Source organism: Lycorma delicatula, chromosome 6 (assembly GCF_047948215.1).
Source record: "Lycorma delicatula isolate Av1 chromosome 6, ASM4794821v1, whole genome shotgun sequence".
In the NCBI taxonomy this organism is placed as follows: domain Eukaryota; kingdom Metazoa; phylum Arthropoda; class Insecta; order Hemiptera; family Fulgoridae; genus Lycorma; species Lycorma delicatula.
Genome location: NC_134460.1, coordinates 70,275,970 through 70,301,000, shown reverse-complemented (window position 1 = coordinate 70,301,000; position 25,031 = coordinate 70,275,970). Strand labels below are relative to the sequence as shown.

Genomic DNA, 25,031 nt, shown 5'->3' with positions numbered 1-25,031 from the left:
GTACAGGTGATATTTAAAAATAATAAGTTTTGTGCACAAGTTATCTAATCAATCAAAATTAAAAGGCGACAGTGAAATACTAAAACTATTCTGTACACCGTCTTTCCAGAATGTTCTATAGCTCTATAGCTACCAGCTTCTCAAAAATAAATTTAATGATTTCACTAGAACTCCTTGTTCATGTAACTCGGACACAGCAAAATTCGCCTAAGAACAAAGCAGTACATTCTCTGAATGAAAGTTAAAAAACTTATTGTAGACACATTAGTTCCTATGCTACACAGATGCCAAGTGCAGATCTCATTAGTATCTCCATAAGAACCAAATTTCACTTATTTTTTTAACAATATTGTAAGTAAATATGTTAAGTTTCTTAAAAAAATATGATCCTCGTCCACTCCCTTTGTTTCTCCAAATTCCTCCTCTCTATTATCAGCCAGGTGAAGTTCTACATCTGACAACTGTAATCATTGAATAGTAGCTCTCAAATCAGTTGCAGTCATCCTTCACAGAGTGCTGTGTATTTTTTCCAAGAAAAGTACATCTTCCCATTATGTATAAACACTTGGCTTGCAAGGTTTAGATGTAATCATTATACATTTTGTCAGGCAAAACCGTTGCAAACAGATATGTATTTAATTGGTTCCAGAATGTTGTACCCAACTAAGCATTGTTTATTCATGCTTGGGTGCAAAAGTACATAAACAGTAAATTTTGCAAGAAATTACTTAAAATACAGTTGTTGACAAGATCAATTATTCTTGTCAAAACGCAATACCCTGCGTTTTTCTCAAACACAGGGTATTGCGTTTGAGATATGCCCAAACACAATACCCTGTAATCAAGACATAATTTGTAGATGCAATTTACATGTACAAATAAATGAATATTTATTCAGCTACCAAAAATAATCATGAATGTCTTCTGCCACAACAGTGAGTTTTTAGTTGCAGTTCCCAAACATAGCGCCATAACATTAATTAATGTAATTCATGAACAAACAGCTCCACACCCTACCATAAGTGATGAATGGAAGGGAAATGGGATCCCAATTACACATGTCTAACAAACAACCAGGTAATAAAGAAAGTTTGTGGGCTAAGACCAAATCAAAAAACAGTAAAATAGCAATCTACTTGTCTCCCAGCTATCAACTTTCCACAGGAGACACATGAAGTAAGTAATTTGGGTGGTGATGAACAGGTAAGGTTCAAATTATATTTATGTATTTCAAATGTAGTAAATGGTTCCATGATTTAGGGAAAATTCCATCATATTTTTCCCCAATTATTACAATAGTGTAGATTTTTGTTTTTTGAATTCACCAAATATATGCAAAAAACATATTTTTTGTTAATAATAAACAAGGGAAAACAACACTTGCAATGGTTTCTTTTAATTACGATTTTAAATATATTTAAACATAAAATTGTTAAGTACATATCCTACACAATTACAAATAATAAAGACAAGTTGAAAAATCAACGATTTTATTTAACTTTATTTAACATTTTGTTCCACTGCATTAGCAACACACATCATATCTTTAATGGAATTGATCATTGAAACATTATCACCATTACAAGCAGTAATTTTTTTTAATACTAATTAAATATTTACTAAAAAAATAAGATAACAAAAATGAGTTCAAATATTTCCAGCAAAATTCCCTTCTTCAATTTGGGTATTCCATTTATCTATCCATTCATTTGGACAAATCGATTCAAAAACTTTTTGGAAATATTTACAAGGTTCATAACCTTCACCTTTAACTTTTCGGCATCGATGAAAATCTAAATAACTCTGATAACAGTACCTGAAACATAACAAAATAATAAGTTGGCAAGTAAATGACCAAACGAAAACTAATTTTTTGGTAAGATATGTGACAACTTTTTTCATTACAATTTAAGCAATTATTTTATACGTTTAATTCAATATCTATTTATAACTATAAATCTATTATAGTTATTAATAACTGTTGCAGCATTATGTTAAAATTATTGTTATGTTGCATTAAACAAGGAGAATTTTTTCTAATTCTTATGTTCTTAGCAAATAAATATATATGATCTTAGTGCTTAACATCTGTTTGGCATGCTACTAATTTTACTGATATCTTCACATAAGTTAAAAAGGCTGTCTACTTACAACAGTTCTAATGTAATTCCACTCTATTCTGGCTACATTTTCATCACCAGATTTCTTTACCAGAATATTCTGTGAATGAGCATTATTACGATCACTACAATTAATCTGGGAATGACAATCATCAGGAAGTACATATGTACATAGACGTATGAAAGTCTCTAAGTTGTCTCAAAGACAAAAATGTGAATAGATCAATTTTGCAGGGCCCTGACTTACGCACACTGTACATTCATTTTGATTCCTGCAGCAATCTCTTCTTCATCATATCAAACAGTAGAAAGAGAAGGTTCCCGATGAATACATTTACTATACTTGCACAATTCCAAAACTTTATCACAATTTTTTTTTGCAGTCCGTTATTTTAAAAACAGCTGACATGAATGGCAGTTAATTTAATTATAAGAAAAAATTTTCATCGAATTATCATACTTACTTTGTCTGGTTAGAATTTGGAAAACGAGGATCAAAAGGTGCTGTATCTAATGTTTCTTCCTCTTTCTGAGACATAACTGCAGTAGGCATAATCCTAGATTAACCTAAGGAAAAAAAATAGTGTAAGATAAAAACACTCCTGATACAGCATTAATAGTAAATGTTAGTAAGGATCACAATCAATGATACTATTCCCTTAAGGAAGTGTATATAGTACAATACATGTTATGATGTATTGAATTGATATAAAATTAATTTTAAAAACCACTTTTAATCACCTTATCAAAAGTGAAAAAATTATTATCTATTTAAGAAAGAAAAATTTTTTTAACAAGTTTTACATAAAGAGAATCTTTTTACCACTAATCAGCCTTGCAATTTAAAATAGAATACTTAAAAAAAAAAAAATTTCAAAAATTAAGAAAATCATGCACTTTGTTATCTGATCCTTACTAAGACAAAAAACTTTTATACTAAATGATGTTGAAAGTATAAACTTATTATTCAGTCACCATCTACACATTCAGGTATGTGTTTTACTGTATTGAAATCCCAGTTTTTGCCCTGATTGAAGAACTATAGAATATTCAGAACTCTAGTAATACTAGCATTCAAGCAGCCTATTAAATCAATCCATGATCTCTTCATTGGTTTAGTGTTGAGTAGCCAGCTAGATTATCTTAATGATTGAGCAATTGGTCTTGTTCTTGGCTGTAGGAGGATGGAATTCTTCAATCTGCGTTCAAGTAAACCTTTGTGACCTCGAAATGAGGCCATGCATTAACATAAACACAGAAACCTGCAATGTTTAAGATTGTTCTCCAAAACTTCTTTATCAGTTGAAAACAAACTTGGCATTTTTTTGGTTCTAGATTCCATTAAATTATTAAAACTACATATATGACTTGCTGAACTTTTTGAATGAGATCATCAACCAAGACAGAGAGTATCAACATTACCCAATTTTGTGCATATCTCCTGCCAGTCAATGAATTTCTAGCATTAACCTTTAACATTACAAAAAAGACCACAATCACTGATGGATCTTTGCAGTATTGTAGCATTCCACAAGCAAAAATTAATCCATGCAGAAATGAACTACAAACTATACAGTAGTAAAATACGTTCCCTGTTTTTTCATCATTGAAGACAATGGACAACAACAAATGAATGCATAATAAAATAGATAGAAATAAATGCATAATATATAGATTTCTGGTGGCTATTGAAGTTGTGTTATGAAAAATGGTTTATTTTCAATGATCCAAGTATATTTTGGAACAGCCCTCACAGTCAATTTTATCAACCAAAATTAACAATTTTCAACATTTTCTTATTCTCAACAAATTATTACACAGTGTTAAGTCCAAATAAATATTTCACCAGTAATGTAGTCTCATTAGGTTACTTTGTTGTTGGATTAAGTTATGAGAAGTAGAAATAATTCAAAGATTTAAGTCAATAGACAGGATTCCCTGATAATGATCAGAAAATTGCAAAAGAACGTATTAAAAGTGGCATATGATGAAATGTAATAAAGAAAAAAATTAATACACAAATTTAAATCTATTATATTTACCATAAAAGTATCTTAATCGATTTAAATTTGTTCATGATTTTTTTATTCAAAGTCTTTTGGTATAATGATTATTGATGTTATAATAATAATAATTGGGCTAAACCTCAAGACATGATTTCATGTCAATTAATTGATATTAAGAATACTTCAATGTTGCTTTCTAATTTTTCATTTCTAAAACAAAATTATAAAACTATTTTTATTTACATTATGCCTTTATATTTTCTATTAAAAAGGTGTTCTTTAATTTTTATTTTGGAAAGCTCAGTGGATGTACAAGATGGGGATAGATTGCTGGATTGGCACAACAGACATCTTGTTACCTGTGATATCCTGTCGTTGTATACACAGTACTACACTACAGCCCAGGTAAAACTTTTGCATATCCATGTTTTGCTTCCTAAACTTTGACAAGTAATAGTTATAAATAAGTAAAATAAAAAAAGGATAGGTCAATGACAATTTTAACAATTAAACAATGCATGTTTAATTATTAAGGTAACAATTAAAAACAGGTATTAAATACAAAAACAAATATACCACGGGCAATTACAGTGGCTAATTTTAGAATTACCTAAGTGTATATATGTCATCAATAAATAGAAATTTTAATAAAACTAAAATAAACATTTAAGTTTGGAAGTCTCTGTCATTAAAAAATAATGAGAAAAAAGATTCAACTATCACAACTGGTTAAAAAAATGAAATACAATCTTCAAATATTAAACAATACGACAATATATTTTTTGCAACAACTCTCATCCCGCTTTTTGAAAACTATGAAAGCTGAAGAATGTCACATTAGAATTAAAGTAATAATTTGTTTGCATGATTCATAATGAATCATGCAAGCAAATGAAATAATCAGAACACTATTAAATTATATTAAATATTAGATTTTCAATTTTATTGATTAAAGAAAACAATCAGTACAACAAAATTCTTGACAATTTCTCAGAAGTAGTAGCCCCAAAAATAAAAGGTATGATGCAAAGATAAATAATGCTGGAAGCATTCTTAAAATGAGAATGAGTAAAGTACACTTCAATAAATCTCTGACATCAAAAACATTTGATTTGACACAAAATTTTGTAGAATGATTTTTTTCAATCCATATGAACCACACAATTTTGAAATCAATTTAATTCACTGTCTTAATGTTATGTTTATTCTTAATGTTTCATAAGTTAGCATTATGAAATAAAATATGGCTGGTGTCATTTCCTTCTTTCATTTCAATAACTACTAGTTGAGTTAATTATATGGTAAAAAAATACAACACAACACTGCAAGCAAAGTAAAGGGGTTTGCTTCTTCCCTACCAGAAAATTTTTGCAAACTAAATTTGTATAAAATTCATGTCTCAGTAAATAAACTGATAGTTCTAAGAAATAAATTACATATTATATAGACTTTAGGAAAGCATATTTTTTTCTTATCCATTCATTAGGTTTGAAGGGAAAGGACCAACTGTAAGACCCAACTGCTACAGCAATGTAAATATATCAATAAAACACCATTAAAACAACTGTATTTACTTGTGTAAAAATAAATAAGTATATATATACAGGTGTTATCACGAAGTTCTCCTAAGACTTTCATAACCTATTCTACTCATGAAAATAGTAGAAAAAAATCCTGTGGACATCACATAATTTCCTTGTACACCTATTAAATTACACACATTTTTTAAAAAATTATTAAGGTTAATAATTATTAATAAATTAATATCTTTAAATTAAAAAAGTATTTTATAAGTAAAAGTAAAAAAAAAGGAGATGAAGTCTCGATTTGAACTGATGTGCCTTCCCCTTGTAAGATTTGGCTATAACTCTGGAACAAATGAAAATAAGTACACTATTGTTGAAAAGCTCTCAATGAGGGCTTATTACTCCAGTTAAAAGAAGTCATAAAGTCCAAAATCCAATTTTTTTTTTGTATTTTGGGCTTTTTTGGACAGACATCTTTCATCCAGTCAATTGCAATCAAAATGGGAGACGTACAACTAGATGTTACAACAGTCCTAAACCCAAAATTTAACATCCTACAGCTAACTTTTTTTGAATTATGTGAGATACATACATACATACATATGTGCAGATGTCACATCAAAACTGGTCAAAATGGATTCAGGGACGGTCAAAATGGATATTTCCATTGAAATCTGAAAACCGAATTTTTTGCGATCACAATACTTCCTTCGCACATTTAGTAAGGAAAATAAATAAATCTTTTTTGCTTTAAATCTGTTTTATAAATAAAACTGTTTAATTTAAACTTTAAATCTGTTTTTTAAATAAAAGTTTTCTTGGTTCATAACTTAAGTTATGAACAACAAGTCTGTCCAACAAGACACTGTTATTAAGCAAATTATTTATAAATGTTCAGCGCAGTCCAGGGGTCAGTACATGATGAAAATTGAATAAAATATGTCCCAGAACCTTATTTGCTATAGTTTTGAGAAAATAACTTTGTTAAATGGGTAATAAACACATACAACTTTAAAACAAAACTTGCACAACCTTAATTCTGAACAAAATTGTCCAAGATAAGTTGAAAAAAATAAAGGAAAGTTACAAAAATCAGAAAAGTACTTATTTAATGTAACAAAAAGGCATATTCTTTTTTGATTACGTGAAAAATTTATTAAAATGAAATTTTTACGGTTAAAAAATTAAGAAAGAAAAACAGGAAATTGCACAATTGTGAAAAAAAATAAAAACTACTTACATAATTTTTAAAACAGCTGTTCAACACTATCAGATCACTCTAAGGTACATTAAGTACATCAGGTACTATGAAGTGTACTGTCGTTAGCAACAGTTTTCTGTGAATTTTAGTATGAACGTGATCGATTTACCATTAAAGTAACGCTGTATTTATTTACCACAGAGGAATATGCTGATATACTCATTTTGGGTGTGTGTAATGTTAATTCTACAGCTGCTGCAGTAGAATATGAATTGCAGGATTCCAGGTCCCAAAACAATTAGTAAAACTTTTCATTCTTCAGGAAACTGGTTCATTATCTAGTATTCAAACCAGCTACGAATGATCTGTCTAACATGACACTGTTATTAATCAAATTATTTATCGATGTTCAACGCAGTCCAGGTGTCAGTACATGATGTCTTTCTACGCATATTGGAGTTTCACATTCAACAGTTGTTTTGAGGCAAATTTCACTAGAGATGGAGTCAAAAACTTATGCTATGAGCACACATGGACAGAAGCAAATCCTCATAACAATGGAAGGCAAATTTCAACACAGATTTAGAGTCTATGTATAGTGTAGCTTTCATATTAGCTGGCTGCCTAAATACTAGTTCTACTTGCACATTTTCTTCAAGAATTGCTGCAGCTGCTGCCGAGACAAAGTACACTTACAATATGATGGTACATACCTTCCCACTTTGTGCAGTTTCCACAGACTTAAATCATTTCCCTGAGAAACGGATCGATCATGGAGGTCCACATTTCTGGCCACTAAGAGATCACCTTAACTTTTTAAATGTTCAGATTTTTGCGTCTTGAGATAGATGAAAAATATTGTGTATAAAAAATACATTCCCATGAGGAATTAATTGTACACATTAAAGATACGGCTGGCAAACAGCCCTGAAGTACTAAAAATAACAACAAAAGCAACACAGAAGCATGCAAAGAAATGTGTTGAAAATGGCAGGTTCATTTTTTAACATTTATTATAAAACTGGTACGTATAAATGCACTTTTATCTAGTGTACTTTTACAAATTAATTAAAATTCTCTACAAGTTTTTTATAAGTTTTATGTGCATTTTACCCATCGACAGTTATATGTCAAATGTACAAACAGGTTTTTTTACCTCAATTTACTAGTTTCATAACATTTCTCAAAACCTACTACAATCTGGCAACTATTTTATTTGATTTTTCAGGTCAAAAACCATAAGAAATCACTAATTCTGTCCCTTAATTAATGTCTTAAAAATTTCATTATGATCTCATTTCACCAGGGTAGCTGAAATCAGAGCGAAATCTTTCACTAGCCGTAACTTATGAACTAAGCATTTCCGATCATATTTATATGAACTTTTTCCATAGGTTATGAAAGTATCAGAACTTCAAGATACACAAGTATATATAATATACTGTAGTAAATAAAATACAAATTATATATATATATACATACTAAATAGTTATGCGTTTCTTACTTAAGTCATGTGAGTAGCATAATACTTGGTGCACAATTTTCCACAAACCACAATATTAGGCAGAGGTAAAATTTAATCTATTTTTACAATAATGTCATGTTTTAACTCAAATTTCATTAACACGACTAATCTAATGCAATTTAACACACTATTAGTAACTTTGTTCTTTGAGTTTGAATTTTTACTGTTACAAAACACAATGGTAGTTGTTTTCAGATGTCCACCATTCAAATCCAAGGAAGCTCAATTTTAAGTGTATAATTTAAAGTCATAAACCATTTTCTAGTCACTGCTTTCAATAACTACTACTTTCATTAACACCCACCATCTTATGCTAACAACTAACCAATACCGAAATCTTAGCAATTTCTTTCACCAACTGGAAGGCTCATACAAGACATAATAACCTATCACACACAACTAATAATTTAAGTCAATGTGATACATATTAATGATTAACAAATAATTTCATATTTTAGCAACCAAAACTACTAATTTAATCTACAGTTTAAAAATGATAAACTAAACTAATTTCCTTTTTAGTAACTGAAAATCAATGCATGAAAATATTCTTCAAATTTGAAAGTACCTAAGGTTATATTTCTAATTAAAATATTTTGGGTATTTATCATACTATCTTAATATTCAGTTATTAAATGCCAACAAGCTAAACAAAAAAAATATCTAACCACCAATTAATGGTAGCTTGTACTGATGGCACTTGTACCATGATAGTTTCAGTACTAAGATTATACATTTTATTGAATAGGGTATCTCTATCACTCTCTCTATGTTGTGTTGCGTGTGTAACATCTTTTTAAAAAGGTTTTTGTTATACACACTAACTTGTAAAATTGACAAAGAGCATTGTAACTACTGACACAGAATAATATTTATTAAGATATCAGTACATATAACATTAACATTAACCAACAGTAAAATAAATTTTTTATAAGTGTTTGGTTACTTTTAAAATTTTTTTCCATTACATAACTTTATGACTAACACAAGTTATCACCACATCAGTCTTTTACAAATGATTGTATTTTTGTTGGAGACAAACGTAATTTGGAGCTGAATCCAATTTAATGTTTATGAGACAAGAGTGCCGCCTTACTGCAATATTTGAAAAACAGAAATTTATAATCTTGCGAGATCAAAATCAGTTTTAAATCACAAAAATTCAATTATAAATGGTAATTGATTTTTAGAAAATATATCTTAATCCAAACCCAAATATTCGCGCATTTTAATTTTATCAAATTTTGGTTTTGTAACTTGCCTAGCCAAAGACTGCATCGTATTACTGACAACCTATGATTAATTAATGAGAATAACCTATGTTTAAGAAAAATTATAATAGTAAATAGTATCAAACTCTACTCTTCTATATGACTTGCTATTCCCAAATATTTTGAGTCAAACTAAAAACCTTTTTTATAATATGCTTCTTATAGTAATTACCTGATCTGCACATGCATGCACATATGAGAGGTAGAAACATGGTGATATATATATAAAAAAAAACAAAGTATAAAAATGTTTCAAAAGATATGAAGTAAAAATCCCTAATGAAAAAATTATGCACAATGTTTTACAATAGTTATATACAAATTTAATCAAACTGGTAGGATTTTTTATTTTATCACTATGGTACAGATGTTATTAATATTTTACTTAAATGTGAAGTTAAAAATTAATAAATCCATAGTTTAATTAACTTGTACGTTCATCTATTTGAATAAGAAAACCAACAATAACCCTTTGGATAAGCAGGTGATGTAATTCCATCAAGCTAACAAGTCTGACCAGTTTATATTTCCGCATCCACCTTATGATAATCAACGAGCAAAAAAATAATGAAAACAAACTTGTAAAAAATATTACCTTTTTTAATAAACAATTTTTTGGATACTTGTTTATTATACTTAAAAATATACTAAAATATTTTTCAATGAATATCATTAAAATTATTTTTTCTGTTTTAATTTACTTTCACTTAATTGTATCTCTAACATTCCATACAAGTATCATTTTAATAATTACTGTAGACTGTAACCACTTTTAATAATGTTTTGATCAAGATCTTCTAACAATTTCTGTCAGTCCTTCCAAGAAATTCTGGAGCAGTTGCTTTTTGTTATCCATAACCTTCTAAACGTACACCATGTATGAATATGTTTTGATTTGAATAAAATGTTTTACATTGTTGATTTTTATATTACAGAAAAAACAAAAGTAAGAGCAGTAATACAATAATTATTTAGGATTTTGATGAAAATCCCAAATTGACCAATGAATCTCACTTTAACCAGGTATGTATCGCAGAATAGGTTGTACTCTAGTAAAGACGTTCAAGGACCAGTTTTCTTCACTGGATCTATTGATTATAATAATTATCCATGATGTCATGTAATGTGGTAATGCCACAACTCAAAACAAAGTGGTAACAACTTATCTGAGCTATTCTTCCATTATGATTGAGTTTCTCCTTATTAAAAGTTTGTACCTGCAAGTGAACACCTACTGGCCTCCAAGATTTTTCATGGACCTTACACTGATGAATTTCTTTTTTGGGGCATAGTGAAAAATAAGGTTATGAGAGAATTCCTGAAACAGTAGAGTTCATAACAGACCATTTATGGACTTACAATCAGGCGGCAATATGCATCAAATTATGTCAAGATTTTCAGATTGGTTAAATGCTTTTGAAGCATTGATGAAGGGCATTTTGAACACTTGAAGTTAATCATGGAAATATCTAACTTCTGTCAATGAAATGTACTTATGTTACATAACATCTATCAACTCTACTGTTGATTTATTATTCTATCGCATACTTAACACCTGTTTTTAGCCCATCCAGTCCAAAGTGATATGAACTAGTTTTGATTTGTTCCTTATGAAAATTTTCATGTAGTAGTAAGATTTTATTTAACATTCAGTTTCTATTATTTTTTTCTTTAGAAAAACATAACTTTTGTAAATCTAGATTTGTTGTTCTGAAACCTTTTTCAGCAACAAAATGAAACTAATAGATTATCATATTACAATGACTGCCTACAGTATTTTAAAACTATATGATTTTTGCTTTCAGAAGTGATTTTGAAAGTTAAAGACAGTTTACAAAAAGTAAACAAAATATAATGTGAAAGATTCTCATTTATAATTATTTTAAAATTACAACTGTAACTCACCTTAATTTTTTAAATTTGTAAGTGATACTCTCTCAATAACTGTTTGGAATGTGCTGGGAAATATGTCCCTGATACATAATGATATGTATTCATATACTGATAAAGATCTATTACTAAAAATAATTTTGTAAAACCACAATTCCACATCAAAGCTGCAGTATGAAAATAGATTTAATTTTAACTAATTTACACAATCTTAATTATCAAATTTTAATAATAAAAATAACACAAGCTTCACTTCCCAAAATGTTGCTTAATATTTCATAAAATCCTTTAATTATGATGCTATCTCATCTAAAATAGCAACTTCTCTTTCAAAGTTCAATAATAAAAGATTTTGCAACAATATTAATGGAATCAGATTCTGGGTTTTGGGCCATAGGAAGATAAACAAAAAAGTTTTTTTTTAAATTATGTTTAGAGAAGATGCAGGGGTTGTGAAAACACCTTAACTGAGTAGAATATAGGCGTGCAATGAACATCCATTCAAATCAATAATTGAATTATTGATACAATAACTATTCATACAAAAACTATCAATTTCATTAGTAATAATAGTTTATAAGATATTTAAACAGATGAACGTGTGTGATAACTTAAATCATTAAAAACTGTTTTAAGTTTTAAAACATTAAAAATAATAATTTAATGATTTCAAAGAAATTAACTACAAATGGTAATTTTCTTAAGTTATATTCAAATAAATTTAATCGGACACTGCTGTAAATAAAGTTAACTAACATCATCCTCCACAAAAACAATTTACATCTGCATAATTTACAATTTTTTTTTAATGTGATAATAAATTGCAGTTATCAAAGAAACAAAATGAAGGAAACAAAAATGTTTTTATTGAAAAAATACTTTAAAAAAAAGACAAATAATTCACGAGTAATCTAAAAATAAAGTCATACATAAACTGATTTAACAGCGTACAATAAATTATATTAGAAACGTTTTTTTTTCTTAATTAAAAAAAAATGAGAAAAAATTATTAATAAAATATAATTCCCAAGTATATATAGATGCATAATGGTAAGGATTACTTTTTTATACTAAATATAAAAAATTTTTTAACATTAATAAAAAGTATTTTCATTTAAATGTTTTAAAATTCAATAAATTTGTTTTAACATGAAAGTATTAAAGTAAATTAAAAAAAGATACCTGCTATGTAAGTATAATCCCAACTTCTAGAACAATCTTTATATTTTATATCCCTGGTACACAATACCACAAAATCAAAATTTTATTTAAGGATTATTATTTTTATACAGTGACATTATACAAAAATTGTATTTGAATATCCACAAAATGAATACACAAAATAGGATAAAAACCAAGATAAATAGAATTCATGAATTCCCATATTCTTATTGCATGTGGTTAATTATATCATGAATAACTGAAAATCTTATTAAAATTAAGCAATAAGCAAAACATGTTCTGTGTCTTGATGAATAAATATGTTACAAAGTCCGTTATAAACAGAACTAAATTCTCTCTTCAAGTAAAGAAGACAGTTGAAAAAATTGAAATAAAATGGAAATTTTAAGATAATTATACAATTAAAAAATGCAAATCATTCACCTGTTTGGCTTTTGCAGAAAGTTAGTGATTTGAGGACTTACACATGAATCCCTTTAAATTGCCAAAAACATAATTTTATATTCTTCAAATTGGAAAGGCTCATTAACTGATATAAATCGCAGCAATTGTTTTCCACACAAAAAGTAAAAAATCAAAATTAAAGATTTTTAAAATAAAAAAAGTCACTTCAACATGTTTATTGTAAATTTATTGGTTAATTTGATGGTTAAATATAATTTACTCTGAATGAAACAGTGTTACTCACAGTTTCTTCAGTGTATTTGCATCATTAAAATTTTAATTCTAACCTGATATAAAAAATTATACTTTCAATAGTTTAGCCATGCCAGACAAGTGACCTGAACTTCTTCAGTTATAGTGGATAATATAATATGCCAAATTTTAATGTACTAACTACAATGACTTTTTTTTCAAATAAGCTCACTTAAAAAAACAAAAACCAATGTTTTTCAGTACAAGAATTAACTTAACAAAAAATAATTTTCCATTACTAAGTTACAATTAAGCTAATTATAAAGTTAGGTTAAGTTGGTAACCAATGGATACATTAGCAGGATACTAAAAATATTAAATTTCCAGGTTAAAAAAATAATAAAACAGGTAACTATAAAATATGCATTACTAAATTAAACAATTTGCATTTCATTAAATCCAGCATACAGAAAGTTTATTTTTTTTAAATTAAGTATTTTCTTCCTGCTGCACTACATCAATATACTGTTTACACATCATAGCTCTAATGTCATGATATTACAATATGACCAAAATTAAATAGCCAAAATCAGTGTAGATACTAGAATTGGTTCTATTAAATTTCATTTCTTTTATTAAATTATTTATCGTAATTTTTTTAAGGTATTCGTAAAATATACTGAATATTCTGTAGTCGCCATTAATCGTCATACATGGAGCATCTTTGTAAAAAAGTAAACATTTACAAACATTCCCATATCAACACTGCTGTCACCAGTTCACAAGTGCACAAATGTGCCTTATGTTTTGCAGTAAACCAGATATAATTTCAAGGACAACATTTATGTGCATTTAAAATGCTTATATCAATTATATTTTTAAATACTGTAAATTTAGTACTAAGAGTATGGATAAAATATGCCACAAAAAATGAAATTGAGAAAATGAGTCATAGTTTAATGAAGGCCCTGAGAGACTGTGTGCTCTATAGCACACAGTCAAAATAGACAATTAACATTTTTTTTTACATACTCTGCCTTTTCATAAAATCTCAATTTCATTCAAAACAGCTGTTTATAGAAATAAAATAAATCTCTGGCTTCACTGCTTTGAAAGAAAGCAAATAAGTAAAGAGCAAATATGACAACATAAAGCACGGAATCATCCATAAAACTCATTTTTTGTGGCCAAAAAGTCAACTTCTGCATCAGAAATTCACACATTTAAAAATGCAAACCTGATATCATCATATATATCTGAATTTTCAAGTCCCAATGCCTGAACATTTTTTTAAAAATTGTATGAATTTTAATTTGCTCATCAGCTAAAACCATATGCTGTTTTTGTAATTATTATGTCTTTATTTCTAACTATAATTTCTATTTGAGTAATGTAAAATCAGTGAAATGGCTAGCACATGATTCTGCTTTGCTAAGTTTTTGTTTTTATTTTTAAAATTTTAACTTTTAATTATTTAATGTTTATCTTTGTTTTAATTACATTTTAATTTTGACTTTGGGATTACATTTCTTTTAAAACAAAGATCCTGTAGTACAATACACTTTTACAAAATATTTTTTTAACCCAGATGAAATCATAGCATCCCATCACATTCCTGTCACCATCCTGTCAGGACATCACACAGTTGGATAAATTTATAAGAAGCTAACAATTTTATTTACAGATAACCATTTTTTTATGTTAAAATTAAATTTTAGAATAAAAATGTTAAAAACTACCAAGAGAAAAACAATAAATAACCTTAATGGAAAAAATAATGGAAATGAATTGTGAATAATCCTGTAATGAATTCTTTAACTTATTCTTTAAAACATCCACAAAACTATTTCTGTTGTCCAGCAAGCAAAATGAATATCTACAAGTTATGGTGTTGTGAAAAAAAAGGACTAATTCAGAGATTGTTAGCTGCAGGTTAAATTTTACTAACCTTTTTGGAATTCCCTGGAATGGGAGCTGAAATTCACTTTCCATCTAAGTGGTGAAAAAAACAGTCAAAACTTCAGTGTAGCACATATATTTTATGATATTTTGATTTTTAACATCATTTTGTTAAGTATAGAAAGCTATAACTTCTTTTAATTTATACTTAATATACACATTCCAGTCTTCAGGTTATGAGCTGCACTATGGCTATCAATTATTAGTTAAGTGTAGTTCCTCCGATCAAGGATTATTTTATTTGTTCATTCTTGCTTACTAATGTGTTTGCTAGTTTTAGGGATGATGTAAAATATAAATTTTCTAAGAATATGCCTGGCTATTTATTTTCATTTCAGGTGATTATGTATGTTTTACTTTTATTACTGGTTATTTGACTGATTAATCACATTTGACCGATTGGATTTTATTACCCAATAAAACTCACAAGGATGGCACATCAGGTTGTACAAACTTTGCATAACAAATGGATGCACTGGTGAAAATTGTATATGCTGTTAGAGACAATAATTTGTCTCCAACGAAAATCAGACCAAATCAATAATATTGACACTAATAATCGTTATAGAATATGCAGAAGGAAGAACACTTTATGCATATAATTTTTATTCTGGTATATAATGGTTAGCAAAAAACCAGATGGAAAAGCAAAAAGCTATTAGCAAAAATGCTAAGACTGTTGGAAAACTGACATATTGTTTGGAGTGTTTTAATTCAACAATTTAAACAAAAAAAATCTGAAAAAATCAAAAATTTTTATTACTCATTGCTAATTGTGTTGATTTATATACTAGCTTATATTATATGAGCTTATTAATTGATCTTAATCTGATTTTTGGAGTAAAATAATAATTTCCGATCTTTCTTTAATAAAAAACTCTAAAGCCTAATAAATTTTTTTTTGCTTATAGTTTTCATGTTATTTTTATTTTAAGATAATTACAGTACTATTATTTTTTACAATAATTTTTATTGTGAAATTATAGTGCGTTTTAATTTGTACTAACTGAATTCTTATTTCATTTTTGCATTAGCAAATGTCATTAATTTTATTTCTGTAGTTCATAGTTGTACCCACCCCTCAAATGTGTTTTGAGGGGCAGGTTAAACCTATTAAAAAAATTGTCAAAACTAATATGAAAGTAAAATGCCACTCATGAAAAATTTGATTTTATCAATACACATTATGAAATTCACTACTCAGCAGTGCAGCACCTGTCCCCCATGTGAGAAGAAATTGGCCAGCTTTTGCTGTGGCTCCTGACTCGGGGTCGGAACTATATAAACTTTTCCAAGCATACAATTAGCTGGATACACTTTCTTAATTCATCATGATCCAACAGATAGCACCACTAATAATCATTACATTCTGGGCACTGGTGACTGGATCCATTCTGATACAATAGTGCTGTTCCCCTCACCAGAGAAAGGAAATACAGTCATGTGAAAAGGAAATCTTGACGCCTCCAGCTCCCGAGGACTGGAATAGCACCTAATGTATTAAAAGTCCATTTTTAGAAAATAAAAGAATCAAAAATTAAATTTATCTTTAAGAAAAGAGAAATCAATCAAAACAAGAAAGCACTTTTCTCTACAAATATTCTACGTTATTTTAAATTAACCAAAAGTTTTATGTTGGTAAGTTTACCTTATCAAATTTAAACTGTTTTCAATGAAAAAATTTACCACTTCTTCCAATGGAAAGTTTAAATATATCATTACTATCAGTTATTATGTTTAAAAGTTTAAGAATTGAAAATATGGCTACTACTGATAATGGCTAATTAACTAGAATAAACTTACACAATCATCAACTGTAAATTTTTTTCATTTTAACAGTAAATATACATAATTTCACAATTTACAAAAAATATACTATGATTAATAATAACAACAGACACACATACTTACATAAATCTGAACAGTTATATAAATATTAATGTAATCATCAAAATATACTGCTAGAATTAAAAGGCTTATTCATAAAATACATTTATATAAAAACAGAAAAAATCATTTATTGAATTCATAGTTCAGCAGTCAAATACAAAGTCTGTTCAAAATGCTTCTGACCATATTTTTTTCCTGGACAAAGAGGTGGGGCTTAGCACCACAGTACTTAAATTGTAATACATGCAAACATTTTCCTAGCCACTCTTCTGCAGTTTTCACTTACAATAATTTCAAATACTTTTTAAGTGTCATATTATTTCATAAATTCTGACAACTTGCTGAACAGTGATACTGCATCAAGTTTTTTTCAAATGCTCATTGATAACATAACTTGAACATGTGCAAGATCAAACAAGCATTAGCAGTGATGCTATGAGGGTTATCTAAGTAAGCAGAAGATAGGTATAAAATGATTGCAATCTTGATGTTGAAAATGTTCCAGAACTTAATAATGAAAACATTCTAGATTCAAAATGAGTGCAATTTCAAAAGATTTGGCATGTGCAAAACTGCTATGAAATGTAGCTGCTCTCTACTGAAAAAAAAAAGCTTTATACAGGCCTTGTTAGATTGTGTCAACAGATCTTACTTTAAAGAAAACTGATACAATCCAGAAACCATGATTCAGTCACTGCAGTGACTGAATCATGGTTAGTTTTTCAAACTATCCTAGGTCACAGTAAGCAAGACAGATAGTCCAAGTGATTGTGACAAGTTTTCTGACTACTGTGAAATTGTTGCTGTAGTTGTTATCAGACTCACAATCAATAAAGTCAAACCATTTAATAAATATTATCAAGTTATCTAAACATTTTGATTCCATCTAAAATAGAAATCATGCAACTGAAACTAAACCAAACTTTTGCACATTCCTTCCACTCTTAAGAACTTGTGAACCTGACATACAATAGAGTTTACTAAACTCTACACAGGTAAGGTTTCCATGTAGCTATGAAAATTGTGCTTGAAGTCACAATTTGGGATATGAGATTGGCATTAAAAATACAGCTGTGTACGATCCTGAAATATAATTACCATAAATGATTGAACTACGTGGGCAGGAGGATCACAAGGTCATATGAAAAAGTACGGAATATATATAAGATGTTTTTCTATTACCCCTGATTATAACATTTGAACAGACTTTGAAAATACAGAACCATTGACTAAAAGTAAACTAGTAAATTTCAATTGAAGAAAAAACATAAGTGAACATACTTAAAGGAAAAGAAATATAATTTTACTTTTTGACCATAAGCAGCCAGCTTAACATAATTTTAATAATAATTAGATTAGTTTTACATAAAACTAAAAGTATTAATATAATTTAATTTTATATATATATAAACTGAAGCAATTTTAGTTAAGTTCTGAGTTTTGGTATAAGTAAATCATTAAACAGTACCACTTTTTAAACGAGTTATCTTTGCAACAGTACAAACTAATTCATAGAAACCAGCAGAAATGCTTTAGAAATTCACAATTTCTAATGACAGATACATTAGTCTTTTTCAAACCACTGAAAAATAATAAGCATACGAATTAAAACACTTTCTTATATCAAAGAGAACATGGGGGCATAACGGGAGAACTAAGTCTATAATGTATATCTATCTGTCTATGGGTATGGAAATGTCTCAGACATAATATAGAATTAAAAACAATTAAAACTGACCAATGTGTGTTTTGTTCCTATTTTTTTCATAACTGAACATTGATTATCCAACTTTCATGACCTAACACTGTTTTGTGTGTTAACAGTGATATCAACATTCAACTATTACTATAATTACAGTTTAAAGGAAAAATAGCAATCTTTACAGTTTTATAATTTAGGCTTTTCAGTGGTTTAAAAAACATACTGTCACGTTACAAATAAATTTTCATATAGAATATATAGTTTACAGCTTCAACATTCTCTAAAACCTTAATCAGGGAGCTTTCATTCCATAATTAAACAATTTAATTTTATTATATTAACCTTACTTTCAGATTGTGTTGCAAAATGTCAATTTTTACCAAAAAATAATAATGAGTGGCACACCCTTACTCTACTTAACAGTTCACTGCATTATGCTACTCGTATGCAAAATTGATAATGAATGTAGAGGTTTATAAAAAGGGTTGGCAGAGTATGTTATTGAACAAGAAAAACCTGGTTCATCCAGGTATCAGTGGTTAATGATTAATAAATGTCCACATTTTTAATCACCAATCCACATTACTATTTAATTCATCAGGTAATATACAAATACTTTCTGAGTAAAATAATTGACTGAATACAATGAATAAACTAAAGACCAATACCTCTTAACACATTATATCAAAGTGCAGTTCATCAGTTTGGCTGAAGATCAATTTAATCCTAATTTAATCATCAGCTGTTGTACAAAAACTACTTAACAGTTGCTAGGGATATCAAATTGAATAACAGGAATAGTAACCACTTTGTTTTCTCTATAATTTAAGTAATTTGGCAAAAATTATAAGCGTAGAAGAGTAATCTCACTTTAGATCTTTTAAAATATTCCATAAAAAGGATAAATATATATAACTCTATATGATAAATAAAATCATAAAAAAATAGTATAATAATATATTTCACAAAGCAATTAATAGAAGTAACTGATAAAAAATTTCACCAGATAAAATTATAACAATAAAAATATAAATTGATCAGGCAATTTAAATAATAAATTCATACACTTATTTTTTACATCTCCCTGTACAAGTACTACATAAAAAAAATTAAAAAAATTTAAAGCATAATCACCATGTTAATAAATAGTCTTATGTAATTCAAGATAAAATTAAAAATACTTAATAAAATTAATTCATTAATGCAACATATAATCTGTAAAACAAAGAAAACTTATAAATATTACATGCAAATATATTGTAATATAAAGCACTATTTTTATAGAACTAACACTACTACTTTTATTATTAATAAAAAATGATCACAGAATCACTTTGTGAATTACGTGCTAATCAGAGAAAATAAATGAAAATTTCATATATCATTATAAAAATAACATTATCATGAAACATTTAGTTTATAAATAGTAGGTTATGTCATTCAAGCAGAATGTCTACAGTTATTTTCAAAACGTCCTGCGTACTAAGGTTCCGATATACACTTTCAAGTTAATAATAACAAACACCAGAATTATTTGCTATGGTGACAGTCCATAAAAAATAAACATGTTTGCAGACCGAGTGTAACAGTTTTCCTATATACATATATTTATTTACATAATAAAAAAAATAGATGTAATTATTTATAAGATAAATCACATCACACAAAGACAACTGCGTAATTCAAGTTTGTAAAAGAGAAAAATGCATTTCTCCATTTATAAAAACACATCACACAATACAAACAACATACTAATAATGTTTTCACTTAACAAGAGGTCTGGTTTTCCCTTCCTCCTCACACGTTGTTTCTTTGTACTTTTTAACTTCGGCTAAATATTGTGACCAAGCATCTTTTGGTTCTTCAACCTCTTCCTGTTTCGGTTCAACTTTTACCTTTTTAACTTTCCCAATAGGAAGAGCCCTCCCACCTCTCCTCTTACCAAAAATTGGAAATTTATTATTTAACGTTATTTTACCTTCACCTTCTGAAGTATGTAACTTTTCTTTTGGTTCAGGTTTAATGGAATCTGAAACGGATGTTGCAGTTGTGGATTCTTTTTTAACGGAAGGTAAGGAAGATGTAGAGGAATATGTATTGTTATTAGAGGAAGAGGAAGAGGCGGCAGAGGTCTCCTGCATCTTCTTGAACATCTCCAGGAAGCTCCCGTCATTTCGGAAGAAGTTCTTAGGCTCCGCGACCTCCTGGGACTTCTTCTCACTCGACCTGTGATACACCATCGTCTCTCTTTCACCTACAACCAACAGAAACTTCCTCCGGTAAGTTTTCTGCCAGTTGGATAATGTTATCACCAAAACCCACGGTTTCATAAATAATATGGATAAATTAAATATTTACAGTAAATTTACTTAAAAATAATACTTTTACAACAGAAGACGAATGTATAAAATTAATGTTTTATACGACAGAACGATAAAAAAATACAATTGTGATTAATTAAACCTTCCTTTTATAAAATTTGATAAAACTATTTAAAGTGTCTCATAATATGAAAGATTAATCTATAGGCAAAACATTTCAAATGAAATATTTTTAAATTAATCAGATACACAAATAATTAAAATGATAACCACAATAAAGCATAACCACAAAGAAAATTAAAAAAATATATATATATATATATATATATTAAAAGGAAATAAGCAAATAAAACAGTTTTACGGCATGCTTTTAATATGACATCACAAACTTCTATACATTAAAAAGTTATGGATTAAAACAGTAAACCTAAAAAAATGAATAAATGACAATGCACACTTTATAAACACATTTAAGAATCATTATTTTAAACAGGATTCAAACCATTTTATTGTTCTCCCAAAAACTCAAAGATAGAAAGTATATCAGATCCAAAATGACACTTTTGTAAAGAAATAAAAACAACCATTTAAAGCTCAGATTAGGTATAAGAAACAATCTTGTCACAAAATACCTACGATACCCTAACCTACAATTAAAGAGCACAGGATATTAACAATACTACTTTCAAACATTTTAAACCTGAGATATCAGTAGATAATAAAATAAAAGATATGCTAACACTTCCTAATAAGCAAAAATTAAATTACTTCCTTTGAATTAGTCAAATGAAATAATTTCTTTTTTTTGTTTTTGAATTTAACAGCTAACTCGGACAGATATATAAAGTTCAACTTTATTTATGTATATATGCTCATACAAAAATATTCAAGTAAATCGCTTAATGCCTAGCGCAAACCAAATGATAGTAAACTATTAATAGTCATCAATTGTCAATCTTGCTTAATTTTAATAAGAAATGTTTCAATTAATGTTTTAATTTAATGTAAATTAAAAATAGATTATAAAAAGGAAATTCTCTTTCTTTCTATAAAAAGAAAATGCTGTATGCTCCAAGCATACACATCACTTTTTTTCTCACATTATTAGTGAATTCATCCCTTATATTTTCTTCTACCTTGCACTGCATTCAAATTGTGAATAGATTAACTTGAGCCACATAATTAAAGGTCATCAATATCTCACCAAAAAATTTCAACAAAATGAATCTATATAAATTTACTGGGCAACAAATAAATTTCATTATATAAACTTCCACTTGACTAAAACCTTAAAGGTTATAAATGCTTTTCACAATATAAGATAGGTTAATTTTACTTTTATTGGTCAGTGCTGACAGAAAAAAGAAGCTAATTTTAACTACTACAAGTTAAAAAATGTATTTTAAAATGTATGTTTCTGACTTTTCCATCAAAAATATTGACAGCTCTCACACAAGGGTAGAGCACTTTTATAAATTCATTACTGACTGTCAATTCCAGCAAATAAATTAAAATAATCTTTCATATATTAACCTACTTGAAACGATGAAGCAGATAAATCTAAGTAAATTTAAACAGAGATTATCATTTTTGTTAACAAAAAATAAAAATATCATTGGATTGTCATGTGTTGCTGATGGATTTTGGAATTAGGATTTCTGTGGAAGAAAAATGTGCTAAATGTATGTTATACTAAATAATCAAGACAAAATTCAGATCTTATACAACACTGCAAGTATTATTACTACTTAATAATACAAATGTTTAAGTCTGTAGATGCTACTGTATTTTGTAATATGTTCTAACATCAGTTGATACAGCTCATTGAGAATGAGCAATGATCAGATCACTGCTCATTGACACAGTTGTTCACAGCTCATACAAGAATGGCTGAAAAAGATTTTCATGAAAGTTTAATTATGGATTTGATTTTTTTTTAAATGGAGAATATACCAAAATTTTCTAAAATGCACTCCCAACAGCAAAAACAGAACACACACACACACACACAATTTACTAACTCCCTATTAAAGTTTTTTGATGAAACATTTCTGGCTTTTAATTTGTAGTTCAAGTAATGAAGCACATCAAAGAATAAAGTGAATTAGACCTGAATATTATATACTACAAACAACACACAACAGTTTAACCTTTCACTCACATATTCATATAAAATTCAGCTAAGTGTAATTAAAATCAACAACAGAAATGAAACTTATTTACTTCATATACAAAAAAGATTTGCAAGCATAATTTTTTTCTGAAATGTTATAAGAAAGCAGAATGTGATTTCAATACATTATCAGAGGGTAATAAAAATTTATGTTTTTTAAGGTATCCAATCTACACTTATAAAAAGATATCTGTATTGTTTTACAGTAAATTATCTTGACTGTGCACCAAGCATAATGAAAGCACTAAAATCTATCAACTTTCAATAGCCACTCCCATAAAAAGTGTTCTTTTCTTTATTCTTCAAGATATTATGCTGTTGCCTGGGAAAAGTGGTACAGTTTTATAAAAATTCTGATTTCCACAACAAGATAAGGAAATGAGAGATAAGGTCCTTCTCTTGTAAGATACAAATAAAACTGTTGTGAACCAAATATAAACTTAATTTTGCAGTAATGGTGGACCATTACTTCCATTCAGTTTCAGAGAAATTTAGTTCTAATTTAAAACTTTCACAAACGTTTTCAACAAAGTTGCAAATATTACTCATATGAAGAGATCATACATTACGCAAAGAAAAAGTTCTAAGAAAGATCTCTTACACTGTATTTAATCAATGTAAAATGTAACGCTGTACCAGGTAAAGCCAGTGATAAAATAACTTAATTTGATCATAAGATGGTAAAAATTCGTCAATAAATCTACCATTTTATGAATGTCATTTATTCTAGGACAATCAATCTGCATTTGTTTTAATGCAGACAATGATATGGTATACGTGTAATAAAATTCACTAGAATCTGAAATTCTGTCATCTGGTTGCAAACACGCCGATGGGGCAGTTCGTTTGACCTACAACATAGCAAATCCCTATTTATTTAAAGACGGGTCAATATCAAACTAGGACAGAAGGAAAATGTTCAAATCTTTTTACTAAACTAAAAATTATCGACCACTTTACAAAAAGAAAAATAACTCTACCTACCTTAAGACTGCTAACGGGAAAGCCTATATTAATGTATGGCCTTCACGGAGGAAAGGGTACGAACTTACAGAATGAATACTCGAGAAATAAATAGTACCTTAACACATTTTAAATAAGAAATACAATTATCAGTGCACATCTAAAATAAATAAAGCAAAATAATCATAACAAATCACAATACCTGTAATTACAAATATTCACAAACGAAGGGCATCAGCCGAACAAATGCAAGAAAGTACACAGCAATCTAAATTTCGTAACTGATACAGATTAATCGATTTCTACAAGTAATAATTTGCTATTATTTTCGAAAATAAGTAACAATTTGCTAATATTTTCGGATATTATTAAAAGTAATCAGAAATTAAAGCAAGTTTTTTTTTATTTATTAGAGTTTCCTCGCATTCTGAATAAATATAGAAACCATTTAAGAAACTAATGCTCACCACATGAATGAAGTCTGTTAAAAGCGTTCAAGAATTAATGATTTTAATCCAATAAAATAGATGTTGTTTTAATATGTATTGATAGTTAAGAAATAATAAAGGATTTATCTGAGACTTTTGTATTTTATAAACAGCTGTTACTTAAACAATTACTGGGCATAGCGACAATGATATTGCAAATTAAAGCGGGCAAATTCAA

At 28.0% G+C, this 25,031-nt stretch overlaps 2 protein-coding genes across 3 annotated transcripts; both read right to left on the bottom strand.

Annotated features, from left to right (window-relative positions):
- Nucleotides 1–1,473: 1,473 nt before the first annotated feature.
- Nucleotides 1,474–24,725, bottom strand: LOC142327126 (uncharacterized). 2 transcript variants are annotated; one of them, XM_075370004.1, is made up of 3 exons: nucleotides 24,568–24,725; nucleotides 2,585–2,687; nucleotides 1,474–1,816 (listed from the first exon to the last, which is right to left on the bottom strand). In XM_075370004.1, exons 2-3 carry the CDS (start codon nucleotides 2,671–2,673, stop codon nucleotides 1,648–1,650), a joined length of 258 nt encoding a protein of 85 aa, XP_075226119.1. In that variant the 5' UTR covers nucleotides 2,674–2,687; nucleotides 24,568–24,725; the 3' UTR covers nucleotides 1,474–1,647. The 2 variants fall into 2 exon arrangements, with proteins under 2 accessions (XP_075226119.1, XP_075226121.1); XM_075370006.1 differs by lacking the exon at nucleotides 24,568–24,725 and adding an exon at nucleotides 24,387–24,424.
- Nucleotides 15,306–21,158, bottom strand: LOC142327127 (telomerase RNA component interacting RNase-like). Its single transcript, XM_075370007.1, has one exon. The coding sequence runs from the start codon at nucleotides 21,146–21,148 to the stop codon at nucleotides 20,672–20,674; it is 477 nt and encodes a 158-aa protein (XP_075226122.1). The 5' UTR covers nucleotides 21,149–21,158; the 3' UTR covers nucleotides 15,306–20,671.
- Nucleotides 24,726–25,031: the final 306 nt, after the last annotated feature.